The 14,903-nt window shown below is 49.7% G+C and overlaps 5 protein-coding genes across 5 annotated transcripts; 1 reads left to right on the top strand and 4 right to left on the bottom strand.

Moving 5' to 3' along the window:
* Positions 1–1,842: 1,842 nt before the first annotated feature.
* On the bottom strand, positions 1,843–5,840 carry BP5553_08007 (uncharacterized protein; the record flags this gene model as incomplete). The annotated part of the gene is made up of 5 exons (XM_032016630.1): positions 1,843–1,989; positions 2,041–2,174; positions 2,223–5,546; positions 5,667–5,697; positions 5,763–5,840. The coding sequence occupies 5 exons, from the start codon at positions 5,838–5,840 to the stop codon at positions 1,843–1,845; spliced, it is 3,714 nt and encodes a 1,237-aa protein (XP_031866921.1).
* A 1,781-nt stretch (positions 5,841–7,621) lies between these two features.
* Positions 7,622–8,385, bottom strand: BP5553_08008 (uncharacterized protein; the record flags this gene model as incomplete). Its single annotated transcript, XM_032016631.1, has 2 exons — positions 7,622–8,080; positions 8,134–8,385. 2 exons carry the CDS (start codon positions 8,383–8,385, stop codon positions 7,622–7,624), a joined length of 711 nt encoding a protein of 236 aa, XP_031866922.1.
* Positions 8,386–10,386: 2,001 nt separating this feature from the next.
* BP5553_08009 (Uncharacterized protein) lies at positions 10,387–11,573 on the bottom strand (the record flags this gene model as incomplete). Its single annotated transcript, XM_032016632.1, has 2 exons — positions 10,387–11,466; positions 11,517–11,573. 2 exons carry the CDS (start codon positions 11,571–11,573, stop codon positions 10,387–10,389), a joined length of 1,137 nt encoding a protein of 378 aa, XP_031866923.1.
* A 1,239-nt stretch (positions 11,574–12,812) lies between these two features.
* Positions 12,813–13,434, top strand: BP5553_08010 (uncharacterized protein; the record flags this gene model as incomplete). The annotated part of the gene is made up of 3 exons (XM_032016633.1): positions 12,813–12,823; positions 13,059–13,301; positions 13,356–13,434. 3 exons carry the CDS (start codon positions 12,813–12,815, stop codon positions 13,432–13,434), a joined length of 333 nt encoding a protein of 110 aa, XP_031866924.1.
* A 457-nt stretch (positions 13,435–13,891) lies between these two features.
* BP5553_08011 (Uncharacterized protein) lies at positions 13,892–14,680 on the bottom strand (the record flags this gene model as incomplete). Its single annotated transcript, XM_032016634.1, has 1 exon — positions 13,892–14,680. One exon carries the CDS (start codon positions 14,678–14,680, stop codon positions 13,892–13,894), a length of 789 nt encoding a protein of 262 aa, XP_031866925.1.
* Between the last annotated feature and the right edge of the window lie 223 nt (positions 14,681–14,903).

Consider the following 14,903-nt stretch of genomic DNA (forward strand, 5'->3'; position numbering starts at 1 on the left):
TGGTGTTGAGAGCGGAGTGGTGTAAACTTGGGGAGAAGGTTGTTTTGGGAAAGAAGATGAGATGTGGAAGAAGGGCAGCTTAAATAGAAGTCAAGCCAAACAGTGAATATCCCGCCCCCCTCTGAATTCCAGAATAGGAAAGACAGTCCAGCTTACATGGGCTATCTACCTAGGTATATCAGACGAGTCATATGAGTAACCCCTTCCTCAATTAACCAAGGTTGTTGTTAAGAGACCGGAAGTCTGATCACAGTGGGGGTTGAGAGAGGAGAGTGATGTGAAGTTGGGAATAAGGTTGTAGTTGGAAAGGAGATGGGGATGAGCTTAAATAGAAGTCAAGTCAAATAGTTAATATTCTAGAAGATAAAAGTGTACGAGGCGAGTCACATGAGTAGCTCCTTCCTCCGTTGGCCACCTGAGGTATATAAATCAAAATAAGCGATTTGTGTGTAAGGAAGACAAAAGGCGGCCACTTGGCTAAGTGGTTCAGGTCAAATTGGCTTCTGGAGAAGGATCGATAGGGGGGAAAAAAGCGACCAAAACGACAAAACACCAAAAGCAACCAAAAAGCGACAAGAGATGTAGGCAATCGCCCGGGCCGAACTCTTTTGCTTCCAGAGTGTATGATCCTGTAAAAAATAGTTTTGCCCCTTTTTCTCGTCCTGATCGATGTTTAGTATATATATATATTTCGCCTATTGTAGGTCGAGATTTGGCGAGGAGAGCTTACGTACTCCAATCACTTAGCTGCCTGACACGCTCTCCGCTTGGGTATAATGTTCAAACTGTTTGGAAACGACTTGCTCACTTCCTAAAATTGGCCATCCAGTGTGTACACAGGCGTGGACATGAGATAGGCCTGGTGGAGAGTGTAAAATTCAAACGTAGGGATTACAAAAGATGCTGAAATCGAGACTAGAAGTAAACCCCCCCCTCCAATATCTGATGCTCAAAGTCCAAATTCTTGTACAGCACACAAGATCAATAAGAGATTAGACTTCTAATTAAGTTCTAGCTTTTCTCGAATACAAAGACGAGGCATATGGACAGTAGTAGAGGCCGAACTACGGCTATAAACATAATCAATAATACACAAGATCAGGAACCGCATTCGAAAGCGCCGCGCGATGCTCATCCTTTCAACATAACGGGTCGACAAAAGGCTTTTCGAACAACGACAAAGGAGTAGGCAATTCGAAATGGACGACCCGAACTTTTTTGCCTTTTTAGATCTTGGTTTTTATCTACATCTATATTACTGTAATTATCATCAATTAGTACGATGTTTTTGTTTTTGTTTTATTTTTATTGTTGAAGACGGGAGCTCGGCTACTTTGGCTAAGCGAAGCCTAAAAGGGGGCTGGGGCAACAACAAGTCAATTCATTTAATCATCGCTAAAGCGGGGTACGTAAAAGCAATATCTGCTACATCGATGGTTTTCATTCAAATATATTCCGAGCTAATTTGGCATTGTGCTCCGCGAAATCAACCTCGCAGGTTCCTAGGAGCCTTGATACGAATTGAATAATTGAATTTCCTTTTCACCCAAGTTTCGTCCATCACGACAATTTTCAAGCTAATAAACGCGCTTTGGTGGCGCCGCAAAACAAATAATGGGGGATATCAAGTCAAAAGCACAAAGCTAGCTAAACCCCGCAAAACCAGCAGGAAATGGGTGGGAAGGGGAAACGCCCGAAAAATGGATTAAAGTCAAACTCGCTATTCCAACGCAACGCCTGCCGAATTCTGGCTAGGATGGGTGAGATGTACATTTCGTAGAAGGCTAAAAACACAGTCGTGTGCAAGTGTGATAGCTACCTAGGTAGGTAGAGAGGGGTGGTTTAGGCGTTGCCGAAGATTTCGTGGCTGTTCTCGATAATGAATTGTACGGCGTTGTTCTTTGCGTGCATGTCTGTCATTTCACGCTCCAGACTGTGATCGCGCATGATTGTAGGCGCGAATACAACAGCAAGATTCTTGGGAGTCATCTATAGTGAGTTAGTTACGAGCCCTGCGAGCAGCGAGGAATTACAACATACCAAGTTCTCACTTTCTCTGACAGCCACACGAGCAAGATGGAATATCAGGAATTCAAGGCAGTCCCGATGTTTGGGAGGAAGGCTATTGAATGTCTTCCAAAGATGAGAACAACGCTCTTTGTCATCCTCGATAGCTAAAATCATATTAGCCAAGTCCAAAAACGACATAAGAAGAAGCTTACAGGCTGATTCTAGAACGCGATCATAGACGTCAAAAGTCAAGAGAGGTGTGGGTAGCCTGCGGAAGTATTGCTTGAGAACACTGGTCACAGCAGTGATATCCAGTCCAGGATCGGATATATCGAAATCCTCCATTCTGTCAAATCCCTCTTGAATCATCTTGACTTGCCCACTTCCACCGGTCTTCCTGTAGATACCTTCAATATCCATTCCTCGAAGCTCAACCTCTTCAATGCATCGGGTGACCACGCTTGGGATCTGGCGACGTTCATACTCGGCTCTTTCGACGAGGTCAGATCCAAATAGAGTTGAGGGGGCTTCTGCAGCTGCAATGTTGCCATTTGACATGGATTTTGGCATAGCGCTCCCTTTCTTGAATAGCCCAAATCCTTGTCTCGACGGGTCGTTAGTGGCTGTTCGTGGAAGACTACCGGATGACATGCCCCCAGCCGAGTCTAGAGGTGTGACTGTCATGTTGTACGGCATCCCAATACTATCACCAGTCTGGCCTTGCCACTGCTGGTTGGTAGGTTGCACCGAGCCAAAAGCACCCTTGAAGCCCTTGGAGACGCCCTTCGCCACAGTCTGTCCACCTCTCTTCCAGTTGAACTTCTTTGCCTGGCCCTTCCGAATGTTCACAACATGTGGAGCCGACAGGACGGTGGCCGGTTCCATATTAGGATCATGATCCATTGCTTGTGGATAGGCATTGACAGAGCTAAACACAGTGGTGCCGGTCAATGGCCGAAGGCTTGCATCATCTATAGATATAGTGGACTTGTCCTTGCTGTGGTGTGTATAAATTCCTAGTCCATTCATTGGCGGCCGCGGACTCTCCATGTGTCCACTTTGAGCCTTGAATCGTTCTTGAATTTGGTGTGTTAGATCGTTGTTCATGTCAGCAAGCTGTGCGTTCTTAGAGGACAGCTGCTCAAACTCCACCAGAGCTCTGTCGCGATCTGCCACGATCTGATTCTTCTCCTCAAGAAGCTCGTTGCGCTCTTCGTAGAGAGCCTCCACGGCCCCAGACATGGTTTGCTTGAGCCGCTCTAATTTCTGGACAAAGTCTTTGATGGATGACTCTTCTAACTCCGCAATGTCGATAGGTTGCTTAGAATCTTTGGCCTTCTCCACATAACCGGCCAGAACCTCCAATTGTCGGATCATAATTTCGGTTTGCGAATCCAGTACCGAGACGGTCTTTCTCTTCTCAACCAGCTTCCTATTCAACTGCTTGAGATCCTTTTCACTGGCAAACTGTCGCTCCAGCTCAGCAACTCTTTGCTCAGAATTGCGGAGCTGCCTGCGTAGTAGTGCAGGATCATCACCCGGCGTAGGGGAGGAAATCGAAATAGGGCTGCTAATATCTTTGGTATTTACGCCTTCCATAATGGGTGTTTTCGGCCATCGTGGCGATGCTACTGTCCGGGCCGTTGTCTCGCTAACGCTGCGACCGTGACCTACGTGACGACCAGCGCTGCTTGCCTCACTGGCATTTCTTCCATGGCGCACAGCATTTGATACACGGCGAAGTATCGACTGTGAGCCCTCATCGGTCCCCCCCAAGATCCGAGCCATATCCTCATCCATGGTGAAATCCCCACCGGCACTCCACCGGGGTAACTTGGGAGAGGGTGGTGCACCATTTAAGGAATCCTTTGGTGTATGCGGCATTCCTGCCGGGGGCGCTGGAGGAGCTCTGGGGGCCATGTAGGTGTCGCTGAGTTTTGGCGCTGGGCCAGCTGGACGAGCAGGCGCACGGCTTGGGATTTCGAGATCCTCTTCCATGGGAGACTGCAACAGCGTAGGTCCGGATATGGCCTTTCCATTGAGAGTAGGGGTGTGACCAGGAGTATCTGACGAGGAATCCGTTGATGGTGATGTTTCCGCTCCAGAAGAAGAGCCCATAGTACTCACAACGTTCTTCACAATGCCTTGAGGGAGATCTTTACGGGGGATAGATCTTGAGGCAGGAATAGATGAAGCATTCGAGTCCATGGATGGTCTTGAACCTATATCATCTCTTGTTCTAGACTCTTGCGACGAACGAGGGGTTCCACCTCTCTCAGTGCCGAGGTGGACATGGGGTGACTCTGTCTTGGGGATACTCATCGTCGAATCCTTGCGCGGTGGTAAGGCAGGCTGAGCACCACTAGATGTAGAGACTGGGGACATATCTTCGGTGTCTGGCTGCGAGCCCCTTCTGGGGGTGCCAGTCTTCTTGTTCTTCGGTACTTCGCCCAATCTAAATTTCTCGCTGGACGATGGGTTCTTGCTGCTCGAACTTGAGCTCTTGGAAGAGTTGGCATGCTGTACCCGGACATCGTCACTTCCAATGGCAGGAGAGTTCCTCGCAGACACCTTGCCTCCTGCCTGGGCTTTGCGTATGCTCTCTTTGATCTGTGATGTTTCATCTGCAGAAGGCTGGCGGCCTTTGTCCTGAAAGGCGATATGGGGTGTTGAGGAAGAAGAATTTACATCCGCGGTTTTCTGGGCCTCATGTTGAGACCGCCCGTTGCTTTTGTTAACACTGAAATAATCTTTGTCGCCGGCCTTACCCTCCCTGGTTCTCCTTGGTGGGTCTGTCAAGGTGTCTGAGGTGGACCGTGGGGTGATGGCTGGCGCGGGGCTTGGGTCGAGCGCGAGTGGTATAAAGAAGCTCTCCCCGTCGCCGTTATTGGCATCCGAAGCCTGAGAGATGGCAGAATGCCGATTGTTGCGGTAAGTGGTCGTCGGCAGAGTAAGGCCATCCTTGTGGGGGCCCTCGCTCGGTGTGCGTTCCGGTGAGTGATCGCGAGGTCGTCGGGAGCTACTTCTTGAAGAGGAGTCGTTCTGGTAAGTTTGGCGAGGCCTGGGAGAGAGCTCAGTCGGCGCGTCTGTGTCGAGAGAACTCGGCGTTTCTCGATCGGGTGGGAAGTTGTTCTGCAAAACAGCATTGGAGGGGAGGGCCGGGAGAGATTTGTCCACCAGCATCGGAGACTGATCTTCTTTTTTCTTGGCATTCGCCGCGGCTCTCGATTTCTTCCTTCTTCGCGCCATTAATGATTCGTGGCAGCTCATGCAAAAAATGCCTTGGGAGGTTCGGGCATATCGTAGGTTCTCGATCTTGCGTTTGCAGTTCCGGCAGCGGAAGCAGGTCGCGCAGAATGCTTGGTCGCCCGTGAGGATAGCCAAGTCCTCGATCTTATTCCCACACGCATTGCAGCTGTAGGTACAATTGTTGCATATCAGCGAGCCGTCGCCGAGGAGGAGGAGGTTCGCGTCCGAGTCGAGAAGCGTCTCGCAGGTGTTGCAGCGGAAGCAATTCAGATGCCATCGGTTGCCGGCTGTGTGCTGGTCAGCTCTAATTGATCTCGACCTTGAGGGGGGCGGTGACAAAAGCAAAAAAAAAAAGCGATATCAATTCAAGAGTGGTGAATCGGGGACTAGTAACGAAGTTCACCTACCAAGCTCGAAGGCCTTGCCTTCCTCCAGAACCTATACCAAGCTCGTCAGCATTCCATGGCCATTCCGCGTCGCGAGTTCGGGTGGGCTGGACATACCTCTCCACACCCTTTGCACGGATATGCCACATCATCACCATCCATGGGAGAATCCATATAATCGGCCGGCGATTCCATGTTGGGTCGGGTTGGGTGTGGTCGTCGAAACGACCGCCTGTCCTCCTGCTCCCTCTCCTATCTCTGCCTGTGTCTGCCTACCTCTGCAGCAGCTCGTCCTGACCTCCGCGAAGATTGCGACTTGAGGTGCCGATCGGGTCAGATCATGAGACGCGAGATGCGATCTATCGTCGTCGCTGTCGACGAGGAAGGGGAAGGGATGCGCGGTCAAGGTGTACTTGGAGGGTATGTTGCAGTTGCAACTCGTCACGCACGGTCGCAGGAGAATTGAGTGCGCAAGTTGCAGGGGCGCGGCGGATGTGACTATGGGTATTTAGGGGATGTGGAAGTGGATTTTGGTGGATGTGGTGGGTGTGGATGTGGAGTACAGTTAGATGTGGAGGAGGGCGATGTGGGCGCTGGGAAATCGGAAATGGAGAACGGGGGGGGTTAATTGGGCGGGTTTAGCAGATGATATGCTGTACAGATGTGTTTCTGTATTGTTATGTCTTCTGTGGGAGAGAGCTGAAAGAGCTGAAAGACAGTAATAATTATGTACGGGGGAACAACACAGTAGTGAATTTAATAGCGACTCTGTCCGTAGTCCAGGAGATGTTGGTGCTGGATTAACTCCAGGTAGCTTGAAGGCCAGGCCAAGCCAAGCCGCGGATTCTCCCCCTGGTGGCGTGGCGTGGCGTGGCGAGGAGTTGCACAGGAGTGCCGTGGATATGGGGGAGATACAGAGTAATTGGGGAGTAATTGGGGAGTAACTGGGGAGTAATTGGGGGGGACTATTTGGTGGCTATTTGGTGCCTTTGGGAAGAGGAGAGGGCGGATACTTGCTTAGGTGCTACGGATCATGGTGGGTTTACTTTGATTACTTGATGACAGCTTAGCAAGATGGTGCAGTCAGCCTGTATCAGTCGCCGGGTACTGGAGGAGCAGCACGGGTACTTGAGTTATCTGACAGCAGTAATCTTTTAAAGGCCACTTACTTCGCACCGCAACTTGAGTTTTGAGTACGAGTAAGTCACTGAGTGGTGAGTGGTAAGTGGTGTAGCTAAAATAAGGTACGCGGCCGGGTTGGGATTAGGAGCAGTATTTTGGTACTCGTACTGATTAAGCAGGGGGCCAGAACCTTACTCGAATCAAATATCCTCTCGCGGATCAGGTTGGATGAACCAGGCAATTCCCGGAGAGCGACCTGTCTCGACCACCAACAACAATAATAATAATAGCAGGGCCAGGCAAAGCCAAGACAAGACAAGACACAACACAAACACATATAGAAGCACAAACATCAATTATTACCACGGCTGCACGAACTTATTAAAGTACCGTATCCAAGGTTGGTTTCTTCCCCCCCCCCATTCTTGGGTGCAGGAGGACAGGACAGGACCCCTACGGAGACAATCGACTCCAGACTCTAGGCTTGACCGAGTAGTACGAAGTACTGGGCACTACGAAAGTACCAGTAGTGCTAGTGACAGTGAGAGTGTTTCAGATACATGCGGGCCAAGGGGCTGAATGAGATCCATCATCCGTATCATATTTACAGCTATTTCGTAATTACAGTACCAATATAATCATACTACATAGTACAGTACAAACACGCTTGCGCGAAGTACCTACAGTAAGTAGGTACTCTGTACCTGTACAACTTCGACTTTCAAGTTTTGGCTCCCTCATCTCGGTCGCTGCCAGCGCATCCATTCATTCCCAGCAAGCACCCCGCGTTGTCCCCATGTACTGCAACTCGAAATCTCTCTAAGCCTCACCTACGCCATGCCAGCCAAAACTGTTTACTGTTTCTCTTGAGACTCTTTCTTCGACTCTCTAAACACGTCTTGACGAGGCACTGCGCCTCCTCCCCATCCTCCACCACCGAAATCCACAAACCACAAACAAACCAACGGCCCCCTTTTAAACGAATGGCACTCTGGTACTCCCCGCATAGATCGTCTGTGGCACAATGCTCCGCACTGCGAAACGAACGTCACATCTAGTTCCTGACGATCTCCCTCAACCAGGCGCCTAATCCTGCCAGGTTGTACGATCTCCTTTGCGGATGAAGGCTTGATGCTTCCACTGCGGTTCCAGAATCGAGATTCGCGTCGCAAGCCGTCAGAGGCAGTGGCAGTGGCCGCGGCCGTGGCCGTAGCATGGGCCGGTGGAGAAGGCCCTGAAACCTGTAACCAGATGCTGATTACGGAGGGGAAGCCCCTTTTAGAGTTCAAGGTTCGGTGTGTTTGAACACGCAGCTGTTGGGGAATCGGTTGATCGCTGTTGGGGGCGGTGTCCACGACGTTCGTACTTGGGAGGCTTGAAGCTTGAAGTTTGTACCCCGTCGACCACCACCACGTCGTGCAACACTCGATCTCATGTTCGGTATCGCTACGCAGGACGCAGTATAAGCATAATCATCTAATCTTACGATAGCAAACGCCTCAGCTCCCAGCCTCACACCCGCGATGCTGTACACTCCCACACGCAGCACCGCGCCTCCAAACACACCTCCATGCAAAACACGCCAATCCTCATCCTCTCTCGCACATATCAGACGCATCTCAACATGTTGGCAAATCACCTAATAAACCCAGTGTACACTACGTACGACGTCCTTCGTAGTACCCGATGTGTCCCCAATCTACTTCGCCCAATCTTCCTGGCCCAACCCCTGCATATGATTTCCCAACTTGCCTCGTAGCCTACAGAGTACTTCGTACAGGTACGAAGTACAGACGGAAGGAACTGTAAGCTTGCATAATCCAAAACAGCAACCTTACGAATATGGGATCCAGAAAACGTCTCAAATGCCCTACACTTTCACCCCCGGGACGTCTCAAATGCCCACCTGCTTTCGATATCCCGTACTACTACTTGCAACTGCGTACAGCCTCTCACCGCTTCTATAGAGAAGGTGATTAAATTTCGTATATTTACGGAGTGGTCATTGCCGTGGAACTCGAATTATAGGAGAGTAACAGAGGAACTATTTTAGCGGACTAGACGTCAATAGGTACCTACCTTATGTTGTCCAAACTAATAAAAAAAACCCCCAGAGAGGTGCCACTCTACGGCCCGCCCCATCCCCATTGCTAATGACTTCCTGGAATAGAACTAGATATACTATGAGGCTCAGTCACGTTGCTCCCCTTTCGTACTGCCGAACCAACGATACTAAGACGGATGATGAGCTTTCAGATGTCTCGCAGGATTTGGAATTTCTATCTCAACATCACTGTGATGTAGACTACAATAACCTAGAAGAATATATATGCCGTACGTTCCTTTTATACTATTCATATACTCGTACCTAGTCCTATATTACCTATACTTCGCCGGATACGTTTACTTTCCCCATAAACTCATCCATGAAGTACCGATGACTTCAGACTTCATCTCAGCGAAGATAAGCTGCTCAATTTTCACCAGGCCATGCAAACCCCCCTCCACAGTCCATTGGTTGTCTATCTCCATCGTCCCAGCCACGTGTATAACCGCTATCGAAGTCAATAATCTACATTGTCCTCTATATCAATAAGGACGTTATCAGCGTTCGCATCGCACCATAATACTCCAGCACTATGCAGCCTCATCGGCGTATCTGTGACTTAGGTTGACAATTGGTGTTTCAGAAATGCTGGTATGTGTTGGTCTCGATAGCAGATGCGAGCGCGCTCTTTTCGTCAATGTAGTAAAATAGTAATCTAGATATATATTTAAGAGACCTCTTGCAGGCCTGCCCGCCTCTACAAATGTAGGCATTTAACACGACCTCCCGGCTTGGTATTAGGGAATACTGGTATTAGTAGAGGGAGAAATTAAACGCTGGGGAGGGGACAGAAGCGGAAGCGCTGAACTATGTTTGTAGGGTGTAGATCCTATTGCTTGTCGCGTAGGATACACATTTATAGAGTAGAGTTTAATATGTGCCCGTGACTTACTTAGACCAACAAGATAGTGGAGTGAGTGGCCTATTTACTATTGGACATAGGAACATCCGTAACCCTTAGGAATCCAGTTCGCCCAAACTTCTTTTAGAAATGTACTAGCAAGAAATGGAGATTCATATTCTCCTCTCCTAAACACCGATACAGAGGAAGACGGCTAGTCCATTTCCTCTAGTTATGATGATAGCCCAAGAAACTTCTTTCTAGTAGCTTTTCTCATTTTTTGTAGGGCCTGCTGTAATATCTCGCCATGATGTTTCCTGTTTCTTCTCTGCCTCTTGCAGCAAGTGGAACATGAAAACGGCATGTGGCTTATGGAGGAAGCGAAGAAAACTCGAGCGACAGGAGCAGCGGTACTATTATGGTGTGGAAAGGACCAACCGTTTCCGGGGTTTTAAATTGAAGAGAATAGCTGATGCGAACGCCAAAACAAAACCCAAGTTTCTCCTATGAATTATATATACCTGGCTATGGCGCCGGCGAGTACTCCGTTTTCCTCCATAGCCCCTATTCCAAGCAATTGTATTCCCCCTGTACCAACCAACACCTGCCCAAACACCAGGTCGCCAATCAAGAAATTTAAATCAAATGATTCGAGATGGCTAATAGAAAATCTAATGATGCGATACCGCAACTGGAACTGGAACATCATTCTCGCTGACCACACTGCCAACTTCGGTCCAGCTCCCAGGGGTGCTGATTCCCTCACCATCAACGCTCATGATGTCAGCCTCGCTGGTAGCACCGCTCCGCGGCCCCCAGACCTCGCGACCAGAACCTGCAAGTGATGCAGAATCCGTAGTGGGCGTCATATCACCTGGGACAGATATGGGAGGGTCGTTGAATAGAGGCGAGACGGGGGAGGCCTGGTACTGTTCTTGTTGGGGAGACGCAGCTCTGGGAGTGACAGGTAGTGGGGAATAGAAGCTGCTATTTGCGTTATCGGCCCAGGCGTGGATCGAAGCGTAAGCGGATTCATCTCGTGGATACTCGGACATGTTGGTGAAATTCGTGTCAATATCTAGAGAAGGATCTGGGACAGGCGGATCAGGAACAACTTCAGAGATGTCGATGAGCTGCTCGGCGATGGTAGCCGGTGCCTGACGGGAGGGGCGGAGGTCTTCGCTGGCATTGTAAAGATCCGACATAACTTCCAGCCTCTCGGACATTTCGGGTGCCATCAGACTGGCATCTATAGCCCGTTGCTCCTCGAAGTCGACATGGTGCTCGTCACCGAAAGGATTAGCGTATATCGCTGCCCGATCGAGGCCTTTGACACCGCGGTTTCGAAGCCCTTGGTCTGATTCTTGGTGGACATCAGCGCCGGTATTGTACACATATGCTCCTTTCTCGGCCGTATGGTCCTCCTGCAAGAAATCATCGAAGCTCGATCCCCGGGTTCTGCTGGCAGGCCTGGCTTCCGCAAGCCTCCGCTCCCTCTCTATCTTTTCCGCATTCCAATACATCAACTCCTCGCGCTGGCGTCTTCGGGATTCTTCATCTGCTTCGACTCCCGGCATGGCATTGCCGGTGCTCTCCATGAAACCCTCTGCATCTTCTGGGCGGTTGAATCGAGGCTCCCGAGGTGCGGGGTTGATCTCGTCGCCCAGAGAGTGCAGGGCGACGGCTACACGTCGTCGGACATCTTCAGCAAATTGACGTGCCTGTTGGGATTCGTAGACGGCGATTGCAGCCTGCGGGAATTAGCAGAGCTACATTACAGGAAATGCTGGGAAGAACTTACGGCAACGGCGACACTGACGACGATGATCGCACCTGAAACGACCGGAGGATTAGGCATTTCTTATAATTTCGCGCAGACTTAAACAGACGCTGGAACTCGGCTCTAACAATCACAGGATTTAGAAGGAAGGAAAGTGAACCTGCTCAGGAGAGAGGTTATAACAGTGATCGAGTGACGGAGGCAACTTCATGATGGCGTCTGAGGGCTCGGGGATCACTTGCGCGGCCTCAATCGTCAACCCACGCCACCCTGCCTTGCAGGGTCTCATGATTCTGCCTCCGCCAACCAATCAGATAATTCGTAACATAGCATGGGGTTTTCTGGGTCTACATAAATACAATAGGTGCTGTGGCTGACCTTTTACCACGACCGCAGGCATTTTGTAATGCCGACTGCAGACAATCTGGGAGTGGTGAGGGAAACGGCAAAGAAGGGAAATGGTGACAGAGGTGAAAGGTTGCAGTGGGGGTTACGACGACCTTAAGAACCTGTGACGGAGTGGTGGATAATGGGCCCGGGTCAAGCCTCATTCGGTGGGGGCTACGTAGTCCTTCGTAAGTTCGCAGGTGGTGTCGTCAAGCAATGGCGGCTGCCTGGCTCAGGTTGTTTTTGGAGGCGTAATTGCAACTACAAGACAAGCAAGTCTAGGATCATTTCAAAAAATATGGGGAAATATGGCAAATATTTGGTCGGAAAGTCAGTTATATTTATTGTCAGGTCATTCTTGAGGCCTGAGTTATGGCCTTCTCTTGATGAAACTAAGTACATCTAACGACCGTTATAAGCTGTCACATTTTCCTAAACCACCTAGCAATGCGAAACTCAGAACAGTACTACGTATGGATTTACTCAGCTAGTCTAGTAGCATTGAAAGGGAATTTACTTGCGGCTTTCATAGGCAGATAAAGTTAGCTATCAAGGTCAACCCGGATGACACCGGATGCGCATCACATCACATCACATCACATCACAGGCCTCAGGAACCGAGAACCAAGCTTCTGTTAGGGTGCCTATCTAGCACCGTTCCACATGCAGGATCGAGATTTCTCAGCCTTGCGACAAGTTCATGAAAAGGTTATGCTAGCTCATCCTCATACTACTGTAGCATTCCAAACGACTTCCGAAACGCCACCCGCTGATCAGTCGAAAATCCTTCGAATAAAGAATCTACTTGGAGGACTAGGAATTTGCCGTGCCGATTGTTCCATGACTCGCTCCGCCAGCAACTGATACTTGCTGTTGGAAGAGCGGGAAAACGGCCTAGTCGGTCCCGATACAGCTGTCACTGTTCTCAAGATGGCTACTCCGTAAGTTCATCCATCGTAGCGTTGTCAGGGGATGAACGACGGCCCGGATATAACGGGGATGCTCCTATCTTGATCTTGTTATTGCTGTATCTTAGATACCGGAGTCCCGGAGATCGGGCTGATTTGTCTGGGTTTGACCTGGTTCAAAGATGCTTCGTAATTTCGCAAGATCGGATCTGGGCATCCGGTGCAAAATGGTCGCCGCTCGTTGAGGGATATATATATACTACCCCAGATCCCCCATCTTTTCATCCCCAAAACCCACTGCCAGTCCACGATCTGCTCAGGAGAATCCCCGGTATACCATTTTTCAACCGACACGAACCGGAGGATCCGAGATCGACCGAGACAATATGCCTTCCCCACAAAATTTCGATGAGCAGATCTACGAAGTAATGCAAAGAGGCAGAGGCATTACCTTCCAACTCCAGACTGGTGGCGTGAAATATAAGGCAGTGCTTCAACATAGGGAAGCTCGGTCAGTGTCCTTCTTCTAGTCCACATCCCTAGCAACTACTAACATCATGCACAGTGCATCTGTTGCAGGTTCAACGTCCAAGCCTAGCGCCGACAGTTCAACGGCGTCTTCAGTAAAGAGCCCCCAGAGCTGATCCGCCAAATTCTTGGAGATGAGGGAAAGCAATAGACTGTTGCCAAGCGACGAATGGATATGATGGAGTTATATGAAGGGGTTTTGATGGAGTTTGAAAGAGTCTCTGGCTCTGGACTTGGAAACGGCGCATTTGCTTCGGAGGAAATGAAAATAACGGTTGTGAGAAATAGCTGGTAGAAAATTTGATTCTACCTTGCAGTGCCCAAGATCTAAAATGCAAAGAACTTAGCATCTGTTAACTGATATGATGCAGCGATACGCCCCGTTACTCCTCGCTAATGTACCCCAAGCCTCCGTCATTTGCAGCTAGGTAGCCCTGAAAACATAAAGGGAACCGTTACCATCGTTTTCTTAAAAGTATAGACTTTCCATAGGAAGTGATTAGTCTGCTCACCACTTGGGATCTGGCTGCAGTCATGCAGCCTCCTACTTTAATCTGCGGTGTTGTTAGCGACTTAGCCGCTTTTTGGAGTAGCGGCGTCCTCTCGCTCCACAAGTACACACTCATCCTCATCAGCCTTTTTTGTGTCCTTCTGAATCGCTTCCCCATAATCTGCCCATAATTGATCCGCGGGGCGCCCGCATAACTCTGTCCAAAATCTCTTTTCCTCATATCGCTCGATGCGCAATTTCTCGTTCATCCTCCGAACGAGGCCGGTTCCAAATCTTTGCTCTAGATATTCAAGGAAATAGCCGGTATGCTGGTAACCGGCGTCCCATTTGCCACTGGCTTCCCTTTTCCAATGGGGAGGACTCAGATCTGCGTTTAATCGTACCCAGTCGGCGATTCCCTCAACAAGCCCCCCAGGGCACGTCCCGAAACCATTATATTGGTAGCAATGGACCATTTCGTGTGTGAGAACTCCCATAATCTCTTCGGTCTTGCGTGAAGGAGAAATAGAGGAGTGGATGTAGTCGAGAGAGAAATGTATTTCTTTATGGTCGGCGTCCAGGTCGCTGCCAGTAGTATAGGCGACACCTGGCATGGAGCGTAGAATCAAGGTCACCGATCGTGTTGGAGGAACCGTGGTTGTAGGCGAATTTGGAGACTGGTATAACAGAGACAGTACATCCTGGGCTGACTTCCGAAGGGCGTCGCTGGCGGTCACGGCGGTGAGGAATGCTTGAGATCCGCCATGATGGAGATCACGGATCTCCAGGCGCAACTTAGGCAGCGGGAACTGGTGAGATGGCCGTTTCTCAGGCGCTGGTGTTTCTTTGGGCGAGGGAGGAGCTGGAGCCATATTGCGGTGCGATTGCGGAGGCATCAATACCAGGGTAGGTAGTGGAGTTGATCTTGGGACTTCTGGCATGGCCGTCAAGGTTGAAGGCGTTAAAGAGCACGGGGATTATTCCTTATGGCATATACACGTCTAGTATATATATTCGTATGGCAAAGAAACAATCACAGCAGACCGGAAGAATGTGCAACAAGGCGTAGAAGGGCATCCATGACCATGATGTGCG

The sequence above is a fragment of the Venustampulla echinocandica genome, assembly GCF_003357145.1.
Source record: "Venustampulla echinocandica strain BP 5553 chromosome Unknown scaffold_7, whole genome shotgun sequence".
In the NCBI taxonomy this organism is placed as follows: domain Eukaryota; kingdom Fungi; phylum Ascomycota; class Leotiomycetes; order Helotiales; family Pleuroascaceae; genus Venustampulla; species Venustampulla echinocandica.